The sequence below is a fragment of the Otolemur garnettii genome, unplaced genomic scaffold (genome assembly GCF_000181295.1).
Source record: "Otolemur garnettii isolate 467f Iridium unplaced genomic scaffold, OtoGar3 scaffold00021, whole genome shotgun sequence".
NCBI lineage: Eukaryota > Metazoa > Chordata > Mammalia > Primates > Galagidae > Otolemur > Otolemur garnettii.
Window position 1 is genome coordinate 17,118,360 of NW_003852416.1, and position 23,793 is coordinate 17,142,152.

Here is a 23,793-nt window from a genome sequence, read left to right on the forward strand (position 1 = left end):
ACCCAGGCCCCTCCATCAGGCTATCTCTGCGCTCCTGGGCTCTTGCCAAGGGACCTTATGAGACCAGAAAATGCCTGCAGCTCAACCTTCCCCCACATATTGGCTGTGGTCAGGCCATGCAAATGTCTGCAGTGGTGCTGGGGTGGGGCACAATTTAGGCAAAGCAATTAGCAGTGATAGGGTAGAGAAGAGAGAGGGAGACCTTAGAGATGGCTCACACTGCGCCAGATAAGTTCCCAACCTGAATGGAGGCTCAGGAACACAGCATTGGGCTCCAAGAAAACAGCATCTTGATCAGTAAAAAGTCACAAACTGCAAACTTGCCTTCTAATACTGAGCACTTACAGACCACCAACCTCATGAAAAGTACCATGCCAGGATATAGGGATGGGATAATACAAAGATGGCCTGCCCCTGCCCTCCAGGAGCTTGCTGACTATTGAGGGGACAGAGAGGGTACAGAAATAATGATAATCCAAACAAAAGGTATAAATGATACGTAGGAGCATGCCATGTGCCACAGGGCAGGAAGAATAAGGCTCCATACTGGAGAATCAGGGAAGGCTTCATGGTGGAGGTGCCATTTGAACGGGTCTTGAAGGATGAAGAAGGTTTTGACAAGTGGAAAGAGAGATGGAGGGAGGGTGCAGAACACCTCAAAGGAAGAAATGGCAAGAGCAAGGCTGCAGAATTGGTCAAAGGCCAGATTATATTCCATTTACTCATTCAGTGGATAGTTACTGAATGCTTAGAGTAGCCAGAGAGCAAGACAGACATAGTCCTCTCTCAGTGGAGTCTGAAGGGGAGATAGGGACACAACAAGCAAACAACCAACCAAGTGGAGGGGGCACAGTCCAGCCTGGGAAAAGTAAAAGACCCTGGCCAGAGGGTTGGAAGTCCCACTAAGCCATGCGCTCTGAGCCCTGTACCCAGGAACACATTCTCCGGATCCTCTATTCTTGACAGCCTTCAAATGCATCTTTCTTCCCCTCCAGTCCTCAGACCATGTGAATTCAAACCTCCAAACCTCTCTGCCACCATCCACCCACACTGCCGCTGTTTGTTCACAACCCTGTAAGAATAAGATGGCTAGAGCAGTACATGCTGCCTCCCCTGCAGGTGAGGAACACAGGCAGGAGGCTTCCACCTGGCTCCTAAAGACCCCCTGCCCTGCACCAGGACAGCAGCTGTCCTGGGGCCCAAACTCATTCCACAAGCCTCTGTCAAGTCTGAGTTGCAGCCCTACTGACCCCGTATGTGCTATGTGCAGCCTCTTCTGGGAGGCACAGTGGCCAGCTGGGGAAGGAATGTAGTAGAAGGGCAGGCCTTGACTGTGCAAGTTCCCCCTCTTGTGCAGTATGGGCAGCTGTAGCCTCCATCTCTGTCAGGTCTGCATGAGAAGGGGAAGATGGCAGGAGGTTTAAGGGTTTAGCTCAGGAATAACTTCATCCTGTTGGCAGTTGGGTGTGAGAGGCAAGTGCTTGGTGGCAAGATCAGCAAGAGGGATATTTGGGATTTGCCTACATGGAGGGGATGTCTGAGCTGCAGGAATGAATAGGGCCATCAAGGAAGAGGAGCTAGGCAGGGCATAGTGTCTCATGCCTGTAATCCCAGTATTCAGAGAGGCCAATGTAGGAGGATCAACTGAGGCCAGGTTCAAGACCACCAACCTGGGCAACATAGGGAGACCCTGTTTCTACAAAAAATAGGAAAATTAGCCTGGCATGATGGCATATGCCTATAGTCCCAGCTATTTCGAGGCTGAGGCAAGAGGATCACTTGAGCTCAGGAGTTCGAGGTTGCTATCAGCTATGATGATGCTACTGCACTCTAGCCTGGGTGAGAGAGTAAGACTTGGTCTCTTAAAGAGAAAAAGAGAGATTTGATGAGAAGCAGAAGAACTAAGATGTTTAGAGTTTTGGAGGGGGAGGCAGCAAAGGAGAGAAAGGAGCAGTCACAGAGGAGGCCATCGAGGAGGGATGAACAACACAGCAGTGCTTCTGAGAGACCCAGGATGGGGGTGAGGGGAGGCTGAAAGATTATTGGCAACTGTCCAGCACCTCTCTGCAGCATTCCTCCCAGGCAGGGACAGGACTCTCTGTGGAATGGGGGTCTTAGGTCAAGACATATAATCAAAACAGGTCAGATCATTTCTTTTCCTGTTAGTGAAACAGAATCTCACTCTGTCACCCTGGCTGACATGGTATCATAGCTCAAAGCAACCTCAAACGCTTGGGCTCAAGCGATCTTCTTGCTTCAGCCTCCCTAGTAGCTGGGACTACAGGCATGTGCCGCAATACCTGAGTAATTTATCTATTTTTTTTTAGTAGAGACAGGGTCTTGCTCTTGCTCAGGCTAGTCTCGAACTCCTGGGTTCCTGCCTTGGGCTTCCCAAAGTGCTAAAATTACAGGCATGAGTTACCAGGCCTGGCCCAGATAATTTTTTTTTTTTTTTTTGAGACAGAGCCTCAAGCTCTCCCCCTGGGTAGCGTGCCGTGGCATTACAGCTCACAGCAACCTCCAACTCCTGGGCTCAAGCGAGTCTCCTGCCTCCGCCTCCCAAGTAGCTGGGACCACAGGCGCCCGCCACAACGCCCGGCTATTTTTTGGTTGCAGCCGTCATTGTTGTTTGGCGGGTCCAGGCTGGGGATTCGAACCCGCCACCTTAGGTGTACGTGGCTGGCGCCTTAGCCGGTTGAGCTATAGGCGCCGAGCCCAGATAATTTTTTTATTACCAGTTTTTATACCAAAAGGGGGGCACTAAAGTAATATTTTTAGGTTTTATGGCTAGCTTTGGGGAAAAGGAGTTTGGTTTCTATGACCCACCTTGGGGATAAAGGGTTCTAGTTTCCTGGGCCAGCCTCAGGGGAGAATGAGAACCAGAGATAGGTGGGCTGGAGAAGGTCAGAGGGAGTCTTTTGCTTCCGGGGCTGCTTCTAAGGCCTTCATTTTGGGGTACTGTTCTCTGAGGCCCAACAAGATCATTAAACTGAGATCTTAAGGATCAACAGGAATTTCTTCAGTTGAAGAACAAGGTAAAAAGTGTTCCAGGAATGTGCTGAGTCCCTTGAGAGGAGAGGTCTTGAGATGGGTAGGGGTTGTCACATTTGAGGATCTGAGGGTTCACTTAGAGTGGACAGCAAGAGGAAGTGGCCCAGTACCAGCTCTTACAGGGTCATATGAAGTCCTCTGAAGGTCTTGGGACTTTAGCCTTTGAAGAGCATTAATTTAGATGACTAAATAAGAGTAGTAATTTAATCAGATGTCTACTCTACAGATCTGGCTGGCCTCGGCCTGGAGCCTGTGTGAACCACAGAAGACAGGCAAGAGATGAGGTCTCGGATGCGGGTGGAGATGGAGGAAAGTGGTAGCTTCGCAAAGTGTGGGAGGTAGAATGGGCCCTGGTGTCCCGCTTAAAATGTAACACATAGACACTTATTAGTCAGGTAGACTGGGAAGGTAAAAGTAAAACCAAAATGTCGGTCAGTAGCTTAACACAACAAGAATGTATTTCTCACTCAAGCAAAATCTGAAGGGAACGAATAGGAGGAGGCTAGGGAAGAGGCTGTACCCCATATAGTCACTTGGGGACCCAGCTGACAGGCACCCCCATCTGTGATGCCACCACTAAGGCACACAGTGTTCATCAGAAGCAGGTCCTGAGACAAGGAGATGAGTACAAGTAGCTTAGTAAGGAGCTTGCCAGGGCACCCTGCAAGGAACAGGAGAGGTGACAGAGGAGACGGAAAAAAGCCACCAAAGGCAGAGGAGACAGCCAGTTACCACTGCAGCAGGCAGAGCCTGGCTCCCCCAGGGAGCACAGCAAGAGCACCCCCAAATAATGGTACCCCAGGAAGGAGGAGAGAGCGCTTCCTCACCAGCCTCCACTGTCCCTTGGTTGGGGCACCAATTGGGAGCCTCCAGGTTGCCTTGAGCCAAATGTAACCCCAACGCCTGAAAAAAAGCCAGGGTTTCTAGTTAGAAGGTGGAGGTGAGGTTCAAGGAGAACAGGTAGGGCAGAGGCCTCCTGGCTCCTGGCTTCCTGGGTCCGCCTCACAGGGCAGAGCAGGGAAAAGGGGCACAGGTCGGGTACTGTGCCAGAACTCAAGCACATGGCCCCAGCCTCACAGAGCAGAAGCTAAAATGTGTAAGGAAACACAGGGCAATTTTGTGAGCACCACCCTTTTGCCACAATGTGCTATTATCCCCAGTATGGCTTGGCCAGTGCAGAAGAGAGGAGCACTTCAACCTTCCTAGGCAAAGACCTCACACCTCTAAGGACATGGCCTGCCAGCACTCGAGCTGCCATGGCTCACCGTGGCTCCTGCCTCCTCCACGGCCCTGTTCTCTCAATGCTCCCACGTGGCTGGTTGAGGGCAGTGCACACTTGAGCACACACACTCATGCTGTCCTACGCAAATTGGGCATTTTCCTAAAGGTACAGTCCCCTCTCTCCCCAGGGCCCCTTTTGCATGCTGCTTTTCATGACACCCCTAACTCCTCCAAGCCAGAGGGGACTCAGCAGCATTGGCATGGGTGCCAGGACAACACTCCCAAGCCCATGGCTGTGAGCAAGTTTGCCCCCACTCTCAAGAAATATGTGACACCCTGCTTTTCATTTACATTTAATCATAACCTAGGAGTTACAGGGGAGAGGCGGAGAAGATACGAACTACTGCTAAATGCACCACTGAAAACCCTTAACTATATATGGAAGCAGAAAAATGGGTCCCCAAAGGGGTCTCCTGCGTAATCTCCAGAACCTGTGAATATGTTACTTTCTGCACCAAAAGGGACTTTCAGATGAGATCAAGTCAAGGGTCTTGAGATGGGGAAACTACCCTGAATTATAGCAGGGGACCAATATGTCCTTATAAAAGGGAGCAGGGCAGTCAGATTTAGAGAAAATGACACATGGAAGTATAGGCTGGAGTGATGAGGTCACCATCCAGGGAACATGGATGTCTTCTAGATGCTAGAGAAAGCAAGGAAGTGGATTCGTCCCTGGAGTTTGCAGAAGGAACAGTCTTCGGTGGTGCCTGTGGCTCAGTGACTATGGCGCTGGCCCTATATACCAAGGATGGTGGGTTTGAACTCTGCCCCGGCCAAACTGCAATAAAAGAATGGCCAGGCGTTGGGGCGGGTGCATGTGGTCCCAGCTACTCAGGAGGCTGAAGCTAGAGAATCGCCTAAGCCCAGGAGTTGGAAGTTGCTGTGAGCTGTGACGCCATAGCACTCTACCGAGGGTGATAAAGGGAGACTGTCTCTTAAAAAAAAAACAAAAAGAAGGAACAGCCTTCTAACTCCTTGATTTTAATCCATTGAAACCCATTTTAGATCCCTGACCTCCAGAACAAGACAATAAATCTGTGTGGTTTTAAGCCACTATGTTTGTGGTAGTTTGCTACAGCAGCAAAAGAAAACCAATGCAGTTTTCAAAACACACTACTAAAGCCCAGGTGTAGAGATGAGAATTATCAGTCACAATGTTTCATTTCCTGAGAGTTATACTGTGTGTCTGGCCCTATGCCAAAGTCTTCACCCGCATCTGTTCATTGAATTCTCCCAATCATCTGAGAGGTAGGCTCTATTATTCTCCCATTTCACAGATCAGAAGGCTGAGGCACCCACAGGGTAAATCACTTGCCCAAGGTCCCTGGCTAGTATGCGGCAGGGATGATACTTGAACCCAGACACTACTTAGGTTGCTCTTAGCCACTCTGTGATATGGCTTCTTACTAAGCTTGCCTGCTGAGTGCAAGAAACAATGAGTGAACAGGCAGGGGCTGGATGTAAGTTTGGGCAGACAGAGAGCGTCTATCATATTGCAGAGGACAGATTGAGTAAAGGACGGTGCCAGAAGCCAACGAGTCTCCCAGTATTGGTTTCGGCTGCTATAACAAAATATACTGGAGACCTGGTGACTTAATAACAGAAAGTTATTTCTCATAGCTCTGGAGGCTAGAAGTCTGAGACCGGCATGCCATCAGGGTCAGGTGCTGGCGAGGGCCTTCTTCCAGGTCACAGCCTCACATGGCAGAAAGAGGGCAAGAGAACTCTCTGGTGTCCCTTTCATAAGGGCACTAATTCTTTTCATGAGGTCTCCAAGCTCATGACTTAATCACTTCCCAAAGGCCCACCTCCTAATGCCATCACCTTGGGAGTGAGGATTTCAAAACATATGAATTTAGGGAACAGTGAATTTAGCCTCCTGACAGTGAGGCTTTCTGGCCTCGCATGTGCTCAGGAGACCACCCCTGCCTCGCCCATGCCCACCCTCTCAGTCCTGCCCCACTTCCATTCAGCAGAGAGGTTCCTCACAGTGTTCACATCCAGTGCACACATACACCGCTAACTTTAGTCCATGACACTGGGCAAACTGAGGGAACTGAGGTGTCTATATGACACCTCATTAAAAAAAAAAATTACTTTTTTTTTTTTTGGCTTGGTGCCTGTAGCTCAAGTGACTGAGGCATAAGCCACACACACCAGAGCTGGTGGGTTCAAATCCAGCCTGGGCCTGCCAAACGACAATGACAACTACAACCAAAAAATAGCCAGGCGTTGTGGCAGGCTCCTGTAGTTCCAGCTACTTGGGAGGCTGAGGCAAGAGAACCACTTAAGCCCAGAAGTTGGAGGTTGCTGTGAGCTGTGATGCCACAGCACTCTACACAGGGCAACAGCTTGAGGCTCTGTCTCAAAAAATTTTTTACTTTTTAAAATTCATATAATTATAATAAGAAAAACAAAATACTAAGGTATTAGGAAAGATTTGTATAAAACATTCAAATGAGTGCCCTAACCAGGCGTGGTGGTGCATGCCTATAGTCCCAGCTACTTGAAAGGCTGAAGCTAAGGATCTCTTGAGTCCAGAGGTTCAAGGCTACAGTGAGGTATGATCTTGCTACCACAGTCTAGCCTGGGCAAGAGAGCAAGGCTGTGTCTCTAAAAAAAGAAAAACAATCTCCTCAATTCAAAATGAGAAATGAGCTTGCTTCAATAAGCACATTTTTTTTCTCACTCTGTCCCCTGGTTAGAGTGTCATAGTGTCATAACAACCTCAAACTCTTATGCTTAAGTGAGTCTCTTGCCTCAGCCTCCTGAGTAGCTGGAACTACAGGTGCCCACCACAATGCTCAACTAGTTTCTTCTATTTTAAGAAGACATGAGGTCTTGTTCTTGCTCCTGGGTCTCGAACTCCTGAGTGGAAGGGATTCTCTCACCTAGGCCTGTGAGAGTGCTAGGATTACACGCATGAGCCCCCACGCCCTGCCAGCACATTTTTAATATAGATCAGATATTTCTGCATGAAATGACCACAGGCAAGTCCTATTTAAGATTCTAATGATGATCACTTCAAATTTTTGATAAATATCACCCCCTAAAAATTTTGCCAAGAAGGTAATAAATTTAAAACTGGTTTTTACAACCATTCACAAATTTATAACAGTTCAAATGGTATTTAAAGACTTTAACGCTCCTTTACTCTCAATGACACCTATAACCAAAACTCCTGATACTGAGAATAATGAATTGAGAGTCCAATCAAACTGTACTATATCAAGTATTTTAAAATAACACTGCAGTTAGAATTTGCAGAGGGCATATATGAGGTTGAAGTAGGCACCTTGCAGCCAGCATAGGCAGCACTAAAAGGCACGTCATCTACAAACAGGAAGCTGTGTGCCACAGGTACGGCCCCCTGGGCCATCCCTCCTGGTTCCTTCACCAGCTCAGGCTCACCTCAGCCCCACCCACCACACCAGGCTATGTGCCAGGCCCTGCAGCAGCTTGGACCCCTTGTCAGACAGGCACACATGACTGTGGTAGACATCCAAAGACAGTTGTCTCTTTTGCTGGGTCTCCCTCATCCTGCTGTCCACCTATGGGTGTCCCATTGGGGACCCCTTGACAAAGATCCTCCATGAACAGGCAGAGGCTGGATGTGAATTTGGTGGGCAGAAAGGGGCGATTGTATTGCAGGAGGACAGGGGAGTTCAGGTGTTCCAAGAGTCCTAGGCCAAGCCTGGTGGCTGAGGGAGGACATATCCTTCCCCACCTATACCCTATTTTGGGGCCACCTTAGAGTTTCCACCTGGACTAGGAGAACAGGAGAACTTGATTTAATAAGAAAGGAAAAGCCAAAAAAACTTCTCAACTCTGCCTCTTCCTGCCCCATGGGAGGATCAGCCTGGGATCCAATCCCGCTCTTCCACCTATGTTGCGTTGGGGTTTCATGAGAGACAGACAGCGTCACCATAGGTGCAGTCTCGCATCTGGAATTATTATGGTGAAAGAGAGAGACTACTCCTCTGGTGGAAGTAGCAAAGCTTTATTGTTCAAGACCACCTTTTATAGTTGGCTGGTCACGTAACATTATTAATTAACAAGCAAAGCATTCATACTATTTTCTTAAGTTAGTTCAACCTTCAAAAAGACACAAAGTTTGAAACCTTGAGACAGCTGCAAAAGGGAGTTTGTCTAAAGACTTGAGATTACCAAGAGGGGAGTAAAACCTTGAAGTTACACTATACACTCATTGTATTACAGAGAGCAGATTTATGGCTTCTGTCTCTGGCAATCTGGAGGCCTACTTTTCGATAAGAGTTCACTTATCAACCCCTAGGCTGTGTCTCTGCAGAAAGGTTTTTAACCCCTTCTTTGCAGGCTTAACAGCCACATGGCCAGAGTCACTGGAGATGGGTTTTTATGCCCTAATCCCCAGGCCCTGTTCCATGCTGACCAGGGATACCAGGTCATCGACAGAGTTGCCTTCCACAGAAGTCTGTCCACCTGCCTCTGGAGCTTAAAGGGAGCACATAGTTTGTGAAGGAGCACACAGCTGTGGGGTTTTACCCCACATACCTACTAGCTGGGTAAACTTCAGCGAATGATGTAATGTATCTAAGCCTCAGTCTCCACCTCCATGAAATGGGAACAATAGTACCCATCCCACAGGACTATAGGAGGGTCACAGGAGGAGACGTATGTGAAGCACCTGGCCCCAGGTTCCACACAAAGCACGCTTTGGTCAATGCCAGTTTTTATCGGTCATGCAAGGGACACCCAGACCCAAAGACCACTAGAGTGGGTACACATGCCCAAGGGTACACAGACACAAAGGCCCAAAGCCACAGTGAGCTCACACAAGGGCACACAAGGAGACTCCCCATGGAGACGGCCTGTCAGAGCTCTGCCTCAGCCCCATTCTCAGCCTCTTGCTCCAAACAGGAGCCACCTGGCTAGAGCTGGACCTGAACTGCCCTTCTGGGAGAGCTGTGGGTATCCAAGGGAGCCCTTTCTGGCCCTCCCCTTTGATGTGTCAGTGGAAGGGGTCTTACCCTGGTTCCTGATGCTCTGAAGGCTCAAGCTCCAGGCACAAAACCCCACCCCCAACCCTTATGTTTTGATCAAGGGGAGTAGAGGTAGGAGGTAGAGCCAGGAAAGGGTTTGCCATCCTCAGCCCACAAGCACACAGACACACCCATAGAGACACAGGCAGGTGATGCAGGGTACCTGCATTGTACTGACAAGCTGCAGCTCCCGCACAGGCAACTGATCAAATCCAAGTCCTCTGACTGCAAAGCAGGGCATTTCATTCAATGCCATGTCTGCATTCGCACCATCCCCACCATGACCAATATCCCCAGCACCACCATCACTGGTGTCGCCACAGCTTTGTACTGTCATTGTCTGAATGATGCAGGAGTCCTCTGGAATCCTGAGGCAAAATGGAGGAAAGACCCTCTGGGAAGGAAAGGAGGGTGGGGTGACATGCTCCCTAGCAGCCCAGAGGACAAGGTCCAAAAGCTTAGGCTTCTGTAGCAGCCTGAACTCTTCAAACTCCAGCCCTTCCCAGCCTGTGTCCGAGCCTGTCTTCCCCTCTCTCTCTCTCACACACTCACAGAAAACTGGTCCCCATAAGGCATCATAAGGTGTGGCCCTTATGGTTTCCTAGCACCAGAGGCAAAGGCATCTATGCAGAGAGAGAAGCCCAGGAGGAGAAGGGAGGGACACAACCCTGGCTGCACCTACAGGATTGGCCAAGCTGCACCCTCTAAGCCAGCACCTGACTAGAAGCTTCCTCAAAGCCTCAGTGACCTCAGCCACTGTCCTGTGCTCTGCCGGTCCCAGCCAGGAGGGCCAAGTCATGAGGTGGGCAGGGAGTGGGCAGGGTGGGCCGCCAGGGCTAACTCTGAGGCAGCAGTAAGGTGGGAAGAGGCCATCAGGCGCCGTGGGGTGCATAATGGACAAGTTCCGGATGATCTTCCAGTTCCTGCAGTCCAACCAGGAGTCCTTCATGAATGGCATCTGCGGCATCATGGCACTGGCCAGCGCCCAGATGTACTCGGCCTTCGACTTTAACTGCCCCTGCCTGCCTGGCTACAACACGGCCTACAGCGCGGGCATCCTGCTGGCGCCACCGCTGGTGCTCTTTCTGCTTGGCCTGGTCATGAACAACAACGTGTCCATGCTGGCTGAAGAGTGGAAGCGGCCGCCAGGGCGCCGGGCCAAGGACCCAGCCGTGTTGCGCTACATGTTCTGCTCTATGGCCCAGCGTGCCCTCATTGCACCCGTCGTTTGGGTGGCTGTCACACTGCTCGACGGCAAGTGTTTCCTCTGTGCCTTCTGCACCGCTGTGCCTGTGGCTGCGCTGGGCAATGGCAGCCTAGTGCCTGGCCTGCCTGCCCCTGAGCTCGCCCGCCTGCTGGCCCGGGTGCCCTGCCCTGAAATCTATGACGGCGACTGGCTGCTGGCTCGAGAGGTGGCTGTGCGCTACCTGCGCTGCATCTCCCAGGTGAGAGGCCTGCATGGCCTCAGGCTGAGTGTCCCCCACAGGTCAGGGGCCCTCGGGAGGGCCCCAGCACCCCCACTTCTCAAGATGGGGTTTCCACACACACACAGCCCCAAGGGGCCGGCCAGGGCACATCTTTCCCATGGAGACTGAAGGCCGGGCCTCTGGGGGAAGTGCTGTAGCCCTTTCTTGTCTAGAGGCTTCCCAAGAGCAGCCTATCCTGAGGTCCCCAGTGTGGACCCCACATCCTCCATCCTGATTCCTGAGCTTGCAGGCTGGGGGATATTTGCATCTTTCCCTCTTCCAGGCCTTGGTGGTGGTGAGGCTGGTAGATGGCTGGGCCATTTGGGTACATTTCCCTGGCAAATACCCCCAGTTGGCACCTCCCTGCTGAGGGATGGGAGTGAGGGTCGGGTGCATGGGTGAGGGACAGGCACTACTGGGACGTGACTCAAGGTGGGTCCTCCCCAGCCCCACTCCCATGTCCTCTGCCCTCACCTGCTGACAGCCCTTCTGGCCTCCCCTCTAGGCAGTGCAGGCGTCCTCAAACTGGCCCACTGTTTAAAAAGTGGCCCACCTAGGACATTTATCCAGCCCGCCAGGTGTTTTTGCCACTGCTGCCTGTCCTGCTTAGCAGCTGACTCATCCTGGGGCCCACAGTCTGGCCCTCCAGTGGTCTGAGGGACAGTCAATTGGCCCCCTGTCTAAAAAGTTTGAGGACCCCTGGTGGAGAGGGCTGTAGGGACAGTGTGTCCCTGCAGCTGGTGGACTAGGTGCTGTCAGGGACAGGGGAGGGGCTAGCCTGCCCTGCAAGGACTGGAGAAGCCCCCAACTCTGCCGTGGCAAGCCTAGGCACCCTTGGCTCCCCCTCTCCAGCAGGGACGATGCTCCTGTGAGGCCTCTACCACTCCCAGGTGCCCTGCTGCATCTCACAAACTGAACTCAGCTTCCTGTCCTTCCCAAACCTGCACCTCCTTTCCTATGGGTCTTCACCCATCACCCCCGGCCTCTGGGCCTTTGCACCTGTCCCTCCACCTGAGAGCCCTGCATCATAAACTGGAAGGGCCCTAGCAGCCACAGGCTGCCTGGCCTGTAGTATGTTTCATTTGGCCTCCAGAGGCTGAATTCTAAATTCAGCCTTAGAATTAGTTGACATCATCTAAACGACAGATATTTTCCCATAGAAATCATATTTCCAGGGTGGCACCTGTGGCTCAGTGGGCACAGGCCCCATATACTGAGGATGATGGGTTCAAACCCGGCCCTGGCCAAACTGCAACAAAAAAATAGCTGGGCGTTGTGGCAGGTGCCTATGGTCCCAGCTACTCAGGAAGCTGAGGCAAGAGAATCACCTAGCCCAGGAGTTGGAGGTTGCTGTGAGCTGTGACACCACAGTACTCTACCGAGGGTGACAAAGTGAGACTAAAAATAAACAAATAAATAAAAGCAAACAAAAAAAGAAATCAGATTTCCAGTTTTACTGGAAACATTAGAAGATCCAGTCCCACCAGGCCTGCACTCGCCCCTTAGGCAGCACAGGTGCCTCCAGCCTGCTCACAAGTTCTGCAGCTCCTCACTCTGAGCCTGCTCTGCCATGACCTGCCTGCTCCTCATTTCTCATCTTGATCTGCCCGTGCAGCTGGAGGCCGGACCCTAGAGCACAGGTTGGGGGAGCATCCTGCCCTCCCCCACCTCACAGCAAGTTTGTGACAGAGCAGAGCCAGAACTTGGTGCCGGTGACAATACCAGGAGCCACAGGAGAGATACAGGATTCAGGGTTGGAAGGGCCACTATGGTCTGGGCAGACTGAGGAAGGCTTTCTGAAGGAAGAGGCACAGAGGGCCTTTGGGCATGGTAGCAATGGCTAGTGGTTACTGAGCTCTATGTGCCAGGCAGCAACCCTATGAAATAGAGTCCCATTTTATAGCTGGGGAAACTGAAGCACAGATAAGTCAAGTTTGCTCCTGGTCAACTAGTAAGAGGAGACAGGATTGAAATCCAGGCAGCCTAACTCCAAGGTCTGCCCAGTTAGCCCCTGTGCATCAGGTGCCCAGCAAACTCAGTGGGTGCTTTTCCAGGATCTTACTTTCATAAGGTGGTATCTCTAAGCCCATTTTATAGATGATAAAATGGAGGCTAAGAGGCAAAGTCACTTGCCCAGTCTCTGCTCTTTGCCCCAGAGGTCCTGGCATGGAGAGTGCTTTGGGGCCTGGATAGGTTTGGAGGCAGGAGGCTGTGTCCACTGACTCTATCTCTCTCCCCATAGGCACTGGGCTGGTCCTTCGTGCTGCTGACCACTCTGCTGGCATTCCTGGTGCGTTCCGTGCGGCCCTGCTTCACACAGGCTGCCTTCCTCAAGAGCAAGTACTGGTCCCACTACATTGACATTGAGCGCAAGCTCTTTGATGAGACATGCACGGAGCACGCCAAGGCCTTTGCCAAGGTCTGCATCCAGCAGTTCTTTGAGGCCATGAACCACGACCTGGAGTTAGGTCATGCCCATGGGGCACTGGCTGTGGCTCCTGCTGCCTCGGCGACCACAAGCCCCCTCAACGGTGCAGAGGAAGAGAGGGAGAAGCTGCGGGGCATCACTGATCGGGGTGCCATGAACAGGCTGCTCACCAGCTGGCACAAATGCAAACCACCCCTGCAGCTGGACCAGGAGGAGCCATTGCTGAACAATGGCTGGGCAGGGGAAGGGGCCCGGCCCCCACGCAAGGAGGTGGCCATTTACTTCAGCAAAGTGTGAGCCACAGCCCTTGGACCCCCAGACCAGATGAAAAAATGAAGCCCCCAGGTGCTGGGCAGTAAGTACCATGCCCAGGTCCTCACCTGCCTGTTAAAGGTAGGAATTTTGGAGCTGGAAGGGGACCCCACTGCTCCAGCTGTGACACCACCCTGGACGGAACACAAGCAGTGTTCCTCAGAAGGGTTCAGAACTGACTTAGAGGTTTAGGACAGGGGGCTCACACCTCCCAGCACCTCCCAAGCCTCTTTCTAGGCTGAGGAGGTTCTCACCCCTGGTTCACTATCTCCTCTCAGGTTTTACAGACATCCTGGCCCAGGGTTCACTCTTGCCTGTGACTTTCTAGGATCTATCTTCCCTTGTGCTCACGGATCAGGGAGCAGGAGGTGCAGCCCTCTTATGAAGAAGGAGCTCTCTGATTTGGGCCAGAGTCTCCTGAGATCAGCTGAGTGGGCCAACATGGGCTATAGGACATGACCCACAGCCTAAACTGTGTGACACACCTGGGTTGACAGGTGATGCCAATCTTTCTGACAAGATGCCAGAAGCCAGGTCTAAGTGGAAGAAGCCAGAGAGTGCAGTCACTGTGGAGGTTACTCAACAGTTATCCAGGGGGACTGCAGGTTTATTTAGCATCACACACAAGAGGCCTTGCATGGAGGGATCCTGGGCAACCACACTAATCCCCCTCACACCCAGGTCTCAGGGGCAAATCAGACTATCCCCAGGGCTTGAGAAGTTGGAAACAGGGAGTAAGGTCTCTCCATTTCTCTGAGACCCCACCCCTAGTGAGGGGGCTTTAACATGCTGAGAGGCTCTGTGCCCAGTGGGAATGAGAGTGGAGGGGTGCCGCCCAGAGTGGGAACAGTGAGAGTGGGACAGAACTGGATCAGACGCTATCTCTACCAATTCAAACCATGTCTTTGACCAGTTTGCTTCATTTTCTGTGCCTCAGTTTCCTTGTCCATATAAGGAGGATAATATCTCCTCCCTCAAAAGGTTGTTGTATGTAAGAACACGTGCCACAAGATGGGCACTCGGCATGTGGAGCTAATGTATTTGTTGATTTCTGAGTCTGAGGGCTTCCCCCTTCCAGTAGCAGACATATAAGGACGTAAACACTGGAGCTACCATCTTTGTCGAGGAGGAGGAAACGGAGACCATCTTCTCACTACCCACCAAATGTCTTTGAGATGTATGACCCATCTAAGAATTCACTGAGGGCTGGGCAAGGAGTGAGTCACGCCTATAATCCTAGCACTCTGGGAGACTCAGGTGGTGCACTGCTTGAACTCAGGAGTTTGAGACAAGCCTGAGCAAGAGCAAGACCCTGTCTCTACTAAAAATTACCAGAGTGTTGTGGTGGACACCTGTAATCCCACCCACTCAGAAGGCTGAGGCAAGAGGATTACTCAAGCCCAAGCGTTTGAAGTTACTGTGAGTGATGGTTTGAGGTTACTGTGAGTGATGACACCACGGCACTCTACCCAGGACAACACAGCAAGACTCTGTCTCAAAAAAATAAAAATAAAATAAAATAAAGAATTCATTGAATATTGGCCATGATTTCCTTCTTTACTTATCCATCCTTCCCTCTTCCTACTCCTGAGGCCCAGTCTCCCTCCTTTGAGTTATTTGTGAGGAAGTCAGATCTCTGTAGGCCAAGGTGGGCTGGGAGGCCCCTCCAGGAGGTGGGACTTGGTCTGAACTCTGAATGAGGGGGAGGACAAAGTGTGTGTTGGGTGGGGGTGGGGGGGCTTCCAGTGGGAAGAGAAAGCCCAGAGGTACTGGGAGGTACAAACTGGAAGGAAAGAGCAAAGCTCTGGGTCAGGTACACCCAGGCTCAAACAACAGCATTGCAGGACCTGTGGCAAGTCACCTAACCACTCAGCCTCAGTGCATCTACCTGCAGAATGCATATTAAAGACCTGTTTTTCAGGATTGTGGTGAGGATAAAGGGAGATAACTTCTAGGGAAGGACCTCAACCATGTTTGGCATATGGGGGAGCTGAAAAAAAACAAACAGAAAAACTAATACATACTTGTCACCTTTCCTTCCTTCCCATACATGGACAAGCCCAGCTCAGGCAGGCCAGCATGTCACTCAGCAGTTCCGCCATCATGGAACCACAAGCCTTGCAGGGCTGACAGAGTTGGGGGAGTCTTCTCCTCCAATCCTAGGGATATTCTAGCCTGTCCTTAGCACTCCCTTCTTCGGCATTTCTGACCCGTGACTCCTCGGCCTCAGCTTGCACACTCCCACAGATGGGGAGCTCCTAATCACTTTTTGAGACAGGCTGGGCAGCTCTGTCTGACACCTCCCAGCCCACCTTGGCCTACAGAGTCAGACCTCCTCCCAAATAACTCATTGTAGGGAGACTGGGCCTTAGGAGTAGGAAGAGGGAAGGATGGATAAGGATGGAAACCGTGGCCAAGATTCAATAAATTCTTTTTTTTTTTTTTTTGAGACAGAGCCTCAAGCTATCCCCCTGGGTAGAGTGGCTTCACAGCTCACAGCAACCTTCAACTCCTGAGCTCAAGCGAGTCTCCTGTCTCAGCCTCCCAAGTAGCTGGGACCACAGGCGCCTGCCACAACGCTTGGCTATTTTTTGGTTGCAGCCATCTTTGTTGTTTGGCAGGTCCAGGCTGGATTTGAACCCGCCACCTTAGGTGTATGTGGCTGGTGCCTTAGCCACTTGAGCCACAGGCACTGAGCCAATAAATTCTTTATTTTATTTTATTTTATTTTTATTTTTTTGAGACAGAGTCTCGCTGTGTTGTCCTGGGTAGAGTGCTGTGGTGTCAGATTATTACAGGGACTCCTTCAGAAACCTGCCTCCTTCTAATTTCCACCCACGGAGCTCTGCCTCCAGGCCTCAGAGAATCCCTATGCTCCTGAATTCAATTATCAGCCCTTCAGAAGTCTGAAGTAGTTCCCAAGAGTTAGACGAACCATGGAGGTGCTGGTCAGTGGCAGCCCGGCTCTGAGGGAGAAGGGCCAGAAGACTGTAAGGAGCCCTGGCCTTGCACATTCTGCCAGGGGTCAGCATTGGCCTGATGGCACATCTGCCCTGACCCTCTCGGGACCTCTTGGGACCTCTCGAGAGCTTCTGCCTGCCCGGGCCAAGCAGAGTTGTGCTCTTGAAACTGGCGTGGAGGGCCAGGTTGGTGCAGGGGTGACAGCGAGCAGGGCCAGCTGCCAGCCCAGAGCACACGCTGGTGGGACATACAGCAGCTGCCAAATCGGCACCTCCACCCCCATTTCCTCTCCCCTCGCACCGCCCACGGCCCGCCCTCCTCTGCCTGGCGCTGCTGTGAGGTTGTTTTTCCACTCGCTGGTGCGCATACTCCATCCCACTGCTTGCTTCTCTTCTCTCTTTTGTGGAGTTAAATTTGTCTGAAGACGCTACCAGCCCAGGGCCCTGCTGGTCTCGAAGGCAGCTCCTGTGCGGAGAAAAGCAGGAGGGAGCCAAAGGAGGTGCTTCGGGTGGGGCAGCCCCTCTGAAGCCGCCACCTGTCCTGGAGGCCACTTGGAGAGCCCAGCCCTGAGGAGGCCAAGGCCACAGGTGCCTGCAGCTGGTCCCAGGTAAGGAAGGGGTCCTCCCTCGGGTGTGCCAGGTGGCAAGGGAGCATGGCCAGGCTGTCTGAGGCTGCCCAGAGGGATTGTCCTAGGAAGAGAGGCCTCCAGCTGAGGCTCCCACTCTGGGCAGGGCCAGTCCTATCCCTCCCCCAGCTGCCTGTCTCCTGCCCTTACTAATGTTGGAAGTCCTGCCAGGGGTCTGGGTGTGGCTGGTCCTGGCCCCAGGGGGACAGAGGCATTAGTCTTCAAAGATGGTGTGGTCCATCTTTGACTCAACACCTACCCTGTTCCAGCATCTTGGGCCCCATTTGGGCTGGTTTATGAACCCAGGGCAACCAGGGGGAGCTAATCAGGAGCCTGGAAGCCAAGAAGAGAAGGGGAAGTGGGAGATGGTGCTGGCTTTAACGGATTCATCCCCAGCAATCATCCAAACTCCCTTTCCTGGAGTTAGACTGGAGCTCTGGACTGAGAACTGGGGAAGAGTCAGACTCCTCTTCCTCGTGCTCCTTGTAGTTTTCCCCCGATCCTCATAGTCCTCCTACCCCTTCCCTTCCTTGTAGTCCTCCTACCCCCCATGCCCTTGTGGTCCTCCCTATCCCATCCTGCTGCTCCTCATGATTCTTCCCCCTCCTCATGATCCTCCTCCTCCTGGCATCCACGTGGTCACATGGCTCTGCCTCCGATCTGGCTGCCGTAGCAGAGATGGGCAGGGGTGGTATGTAGATAAAGCACAGGAGGAACATGGGCAGGTCCTCCCCTGTGTTTGCTGCCTACCTAGCCCTCCATTCCCTGGCTCCCTTCTGCCTGCGGATTTTTGTTTTTCATCTTCCAGATGGGGAGAAGGACATGGGGCCACACCCTGGCCTCTCCGGCTTGTGTAGGTGGAGCCTGGGAAGGGAGTTGGGGCTAAACTTTGCAGAAGCCTGGGACCATGGCCACTTCCTGGCAAGTTGCCAGCCTGCTGCAGCCCAGACCAAGGCTGAGTGGGTTCCTGATGGGCTAGAGGCACCACTGAGCCTTCTTTTCATCAAGGCTTCTCGTTGCTGGCAGGCTGGGTGGTCCTGGGCTCAGCCGTGTGAGGGCCTTTGGGAAGCTGCTGGATAGGAAAGGGGTCAGGGCTGAGGAGGTTTGCCGGGGCTCTTATGGATGGATACAGCAAGGTCCTTAGGACACTGGGAAAATGGAGGACTCACTGAGCTCAGGCTCATGATGTCTACTTCCCAAATCTCCTGAGACTGTAGTCAAAAGTCCTGCCCAGATACCTCCATTATTTGTTTGGCCTTAAGGTACTTTATCCTCTTCAGGCCCTATTTTCCTGACATTTGCAGGCTAGAGAACCATCCCCACCTTGAAGACCTGATAGAATGGGAGTGGGGGAGGATTTCACACACAGGACAATTATCAGGCATCTTTTATTCCTTTTCTTTTCCTCCAACATTCCTAGGAAGAGAGCAAGGATTTATCCTTTTTTTCACAGATGAGGAAACTGAGGCCCAGAGAAAAGTCATGAAGTGTGTTGAGAGCCAGACCCCCCCTAAACAGTCCAGACCCTGAGGTCTCCAAAATGAAATGTTCTTGTGGGCTCCAGGGGGCTGGTGTCTTGCTGTGTCCACCCTGCCCACCCCCTACCCAAGGATCTTGTCCGAGTCCCTTGTCCACCATAACGTAAACCCCAGCTTCCACACCCATAGGGGGCACAGGCCCCTCAGTGCACTGGCACCTCCCTGAATCCCAGAGGGAATGCTTGTCAGGGTCCCACATCCACAGGGCTGTTCCTAACCCTGTCCTGAGAGAAGCTTGTGGTGGCAAAAAGGACCCGAGAGTGTTTGTGGTAGATAGACCCAAGCTTGAACCTCAGTTCTGCCGCCCACATGGGAACAGGGCAGCCACTCACCCTCAGGAACCTCTACCTGCTCTTGCATGTGGCAGGGACATAGCAGCTCAATGTAAAGGGCCTGACAGCAGATAGCTCAGTCAACAGCAGCAACTGTCATTTCCCCAGGGTACTCCTTCCTCTCTCCCAGTCTGGCCACACTAGCATCCTCCTCCACCCTCCATTTTCCCAGGCAAACGTTCATCTGCTGTTCCACAGGAGGAAGCACCAGGTCACCCTATCACGCATGGCTAGGATGGCCCAGCCAGGCCCTGCCTTCAGTTACCCATTGGCCTGCACTCCTTCCTAGCCCCACGGGAACCATCAACTGCTCCTCCTGCCGTCCGGTCCCCCAGCTGACTAGTCACCATGGCTGCACTGATAGCAGAGAACTTCCGCTTCCTGTCACTCTTCTTCAAGAGCAAAGATGTGATGATTTTCAATGGGCTGGTGGCACTGGGCACAGTGGGCAGCCAGGAGGTGTTCTCTGTCGTGGCCTTCCACTGCCCCTGCTCACCGGCCAGGAACTACCTGTATGGGCTGACAGCCATCGGCGTGCCTGCCCTGGCACTCTTCCTCATTGGCATCATCCTCAACAACCACACTTGGAACCTTGTCACTGAGTGCCAGTACCGGAGGGCCAAGAACTGCTCAGCTGCCCCCAACTTCCTCCTCCTAAGCTCCATCCTGGGCCGCGCGGCCGTGGCTCCTGTCACCTGGTCTGTCATCTCCCTGCTGCGTGGTGAGGCTTACGTCTGTGCTCTCAGTGAGTTTGTGGACCCCTCCTCACTCACAGTCGGGGAAGAAGGCTTCCCACCAGCCCATGCTACCGAAATCCTGGCCAGGTTCCCTTGTGGGGAGGGCCCTGCAAACCTGTCAGGCTTCCGAGAGGAGGTCAGCCGCAGGCTAAAGTATGAGTCCCAGGTAAGGACATGTAAAGGGAAGCTCTTCCTTCCCCAAGGTGGTAGCTGGTGGGAGATGCTGGGATGGCCCAACATTAAAACTGGAGTTGGCCCACAGGGGCAGTTTTCTGGGAAAGCACTACAGTGGGATCAGGTATTAGAACTGGTTAACCTATAGATTAGTGCTTGGGGGGCAAGGGTCAACTCCAGTCCTAAATAAGAGAGGCCAGGTAGCCACAATGGCTCAGACCTATAATTCTAGCACTTTGGGAGGTGGGAGGATGGCTTCAGACCAAGAGTTTGAGACTAGCCTGGACAACATAGAGATCCCCTTCTCTACCAAAAACAAAAACAAAATAAAAGACATAGCCAGGCATGGGAGCATGCACCTGTATTCCCAGTTACTCAGGAGGCTGAGATAGGAAGATTGCTTCAGCACAGTTCAAGGCTACAGTCAGCTATTATCATGCCACTGCATCTAGCCTGAGCAACAGGCACTGACTCTTTAAAATAAAAGAGAGAGTTTTAAACATTAAAGGAATATTCTCTTGGCTCAGGCTGAGCCTTGATCCCTGTCACAAATAGGCCCATTACCCCAGCCAAAGCATGATCCCGGCAAGTCACCTCAGAAACATTTGCCATGGGCCATGAACTGACAATGGAGTGTAGCTGGCTCTGGGATGAACATATGCCTAGCCCAGAAGGACTGAGACCCGCACTGAGTCAGCCTCAAGTACTGCTGACATCAGGGGAGTCCCTAGGGTCAGGAAGGGGTGTGAGAGTCAAGAAGTGGCAGCTGCTGCCCTGACCCTGGCCTCAGCCTCCGCTGAGTTCTGAAGGAGTGGTTGGTCCTGGAGAGAGGGTCGGGGAAGAACACTGAGCAGTAGCAGGAACCTGAGCCAATGTGTTAACTCAGAGAAGCAGGTGAGGGAGACACAAGAAGAGCACAAGATTTTAAAATAGGGGTCCTCAAACTACGGCCCGTAGGCCACATGCAGCCCACCTAGAACATTTATCCAGCCTGCCGGTGTTTTTGCCGCCGCTGCCTATCCTGCTTAGCAGCCAACTCGTCCCAGGGCCCGCAGTCTGGCCCTCCAACAGTCTGAGAGACAGTGGACTGGCCCCGTTTAAAAGTTTGAGGACCCCTGCTTTAAAAGGTCTCTTCTCTCAGGTATGTAAGAAACAAGAAAAGTGGCTCAGCGCCTATAGCTCAACCGGCTAAGGCGCCAGCCACGTACACCTAAGGTGGTGGGTTCGAATCCCCAGCCCGGACCTGCCAAACAACAATGACGGCTGCAACCAAAAAAAAAATAACCGGGCGTTGTGGCGGGCGCCTGTGGTCCCAGCTACTTGGGAGGCGGAGGCAGGAGACTCGCTTGAGCCCAGGAGTTGGAGGTTGCTGTGAGCTGTAATGCCACGGCACTCTACCCAGGGTGACAGCTTGAGGCTCTGTCTCAAAAAAAAAAAAAAAAAAAAAAAAGAAACAAGGAAAGTAGAGATTATCAATGCAACTTCTTTAATACTGATACAAATGCCCACAGATCTCTGTACAGGAGTGGGGAAACAAAACTTGACTGCCTTTGCCCTCAATAGGCTTAAAATCAACCAAGTGTTTGAGACAAGCATGCAGTGGTCTCCAAACAAGGCACACAGTGAAGATGTAGAAGGAACCGGGCCATGGGGAACTCAGGCAAGGCAGGTTTGCTCCAAGACGGGCCTCTGAAGGCTTCCTGGAGGTGGCATCTGAGCCAAGCCTAGCAGGCTGAAATGTGTTTGGCTGGTGCGAGAAGATGGGCTGGGGAAGGAGGCACCCTTGGGGTTGAAGGTGTGGCAGGAAATGCAGGAGGCAAAGTCTAAGAACAAGGGAAGTGTGAGTTAAAGGGAGTTAAGGGAAAAGGAGGAAGGGGCTGCTTCCCTCATGGAAGCAGAATCTGCTCCTCCCTCAGCTTCTCCCTGGTGGGCAGGTCCAGGCAGCAACTTGCCCCTCCTGAACCCTGCCCATTCTCTGGCCAGCTCTTTGGGTGGCTGCTCATTGGCGTGGTGGCCATCCTGGTGTTCCTGACCAAGTGCCTGAAGCATTACTGCTCGCCGCTTAGCTACCGCCAGGAGGCCTACTGGGCACAGTACCGCGCCAACGAGGACCAGCTGTTCCAGCGCACAGCTGAGGTGCACTCTCGGGTGCTTGCCGCCAACAACGTGCGCCGCTTCTTCGGCTTTGTGGCACTCAACAAGGATGACGAGGAGCTGGTCACCAACTTCCCAGTGGAAGGTACACAGCCGCGGCCACAGTGGAACGCCATCACCGGTGTCTATTTGTACCGTGAGAACCAGGGCCTCCCACTCTACAGCCGCCTACACAAGTGGGCCCAGGGTCTGGCGGGCAATGGCGCAGCTCCTGACAATGTGGAGATGGCCCTGCTGGCCTCCTAAGGACCTGATTCCCAGGCTCTTTACAAATGGCACTACTTGGTCCCAAACTGAACCCCTCAGCCTGCTCACACCAAAGGGGATTTTCTTTTTTAAACTGGCTTCTTGGGCAAACAGACCAGAGGAGAGGAACACAAGGCAATCTGGGCTACAGAATAATCCAGTAGACAACGTGATCAACTCTGACCTAAAGAAACTCCATCTCCCGTTCCCACCACCCTACTTGGTCAACAGCTTGGGGAAAGACTTTCCCGGAGCTGGTCTCTAATAACTATGACATGGATGATTTTATGGGCTGGGACGCCAAGCTGTGAAATCCCAGACAGCAGGTCCTGGTGACAGTGAAAGTCACTAGTACATTGCTTATACAGTACATTGTGCAGTTAATTTGTGTCTAACTGCATAGGGGACACCCAGTTCAGCAGCACCCTGCTGGGAAGCTGCCCTTCAAGGGACACCTCTGGCCTTATTTTATACATTTAAGTTTTTGATAAAGCTTTTCTTACTATAAGGGACCAGAGTGGCATCTGTATGATTGAATGGGCCATGCCACAGCAGGCTGGTGGGCATGGGGCCAGGCCCAAACCCCACACCCCGTGGGAGGGAAGGGGGCAGAACTAAAATGCCACTGAGGTGGCAAGGGTACAGGGAACCCCAGGTGTCACACACAGGGGAAGGCTTCACATTTGAATTCAATGATCTGATTTGGTCTGGGGAATAGATGAGGCCTGGCCTTTCTCAGAGGAAAGCTCAATTTGAAATTTCAACAGCCAGAAGATCCTGCACTCAGTAGGATAGAACTAGCTCTTGTAACCTTGTGTGACTGACCAGGCCAGCCCTAGCCTCTCCTTCCTCCTACCCCTATCCCACTACCTCCACCTGCTCTCAAACCTTCCTGGCGTATGACTCAGTTATTTCCCATAGAAAAGCTGTCAGGACATTTAAGGCTCTGCTAGAGAAAATTTTTAATTCCCTCAGAGCTAAGCCAAAACAGAACTGGCTTCAACCACTGGCTGGATCTATGTTAGCCTCTAAGAACTCTGGAATATACCAGATGGGGAGAGGTTAGGTGACCTGGCCAAGGTGGGCCTAAGAATGGGACATCATAGGCGTTTAAGCCAATGCCTGTGGCTTTCCTCTGCAGATCAGGGCTCCCAATCTTCCCTCTGAGCTGTGTCCTGCTGTCCCAGCCTCATAGCCTCCACTACTGTGTGAAAAGCACTAGCTGAGCTGAGACTGAGGAGGTGCCTGAGATTGCAAGATTGTAGGGGAGGGCCTGCTCCCTAGACTCTACTGGACTGGAAGGACAGCTTACCAGGGACAAAGTGGGATCCTAACCACAAGATCCTTTAGAGTCAGCCCATCTGCTCTTGTTCCCCAGGGAACTCCTTGAAGGAAGGACACTTGGCTTTTATGGGAGCTCCAGGGCTGCAGATGTAATCACTGAGCAATCACAGAACAGGGAAAAGA

At 52.3% G+C, this 23,793-nt stretch overlaps 2 protein-coding genes across 2 annotated transcripts; both read left to right on the forward strand.

Moving 5' to 3' along the window:
• Positions 1-10,246: 10,246 nt before the first annotated feature.
• CALHM1 (calcium homeostasis modulator 1) lies at positions 10,247-13,544 on the forward strand. The gene is made up of 2 exons (XM_003787199.2): positions 10,247-10,798; positions 13,062-13,544. The coding sequence occupies exons 1-2, from the start codon at positions 10,247-10,249 to the stop codon at positions 13,542-13,544; spliced, it is 1,035 nt and encodes a 344-aa protein (XP_003787247.1).
• Positions 13,545-19,363: 5,819 nt separating this feature from the next.
• Positions 19,364-23,759, forward strand: CALHM2 (calcium homeostasis modulator family member 2). The gene is made up of 2 exons (XM_003787200.3): positions 19,364-19,918; positions 21,910-23,759. The coding sequence occupies exons 1-2, from the start codon at positions 19,364-19,366 to the stop codon at positions 22,324-22,326; spliced, it is 972 nt and encodes a 323-aa protein (XP_003787248.1). The 3' UTR covers positions 22,327-23,759.
• Positions 23,760-23,793: the final 34 nt, after the last annotated feature.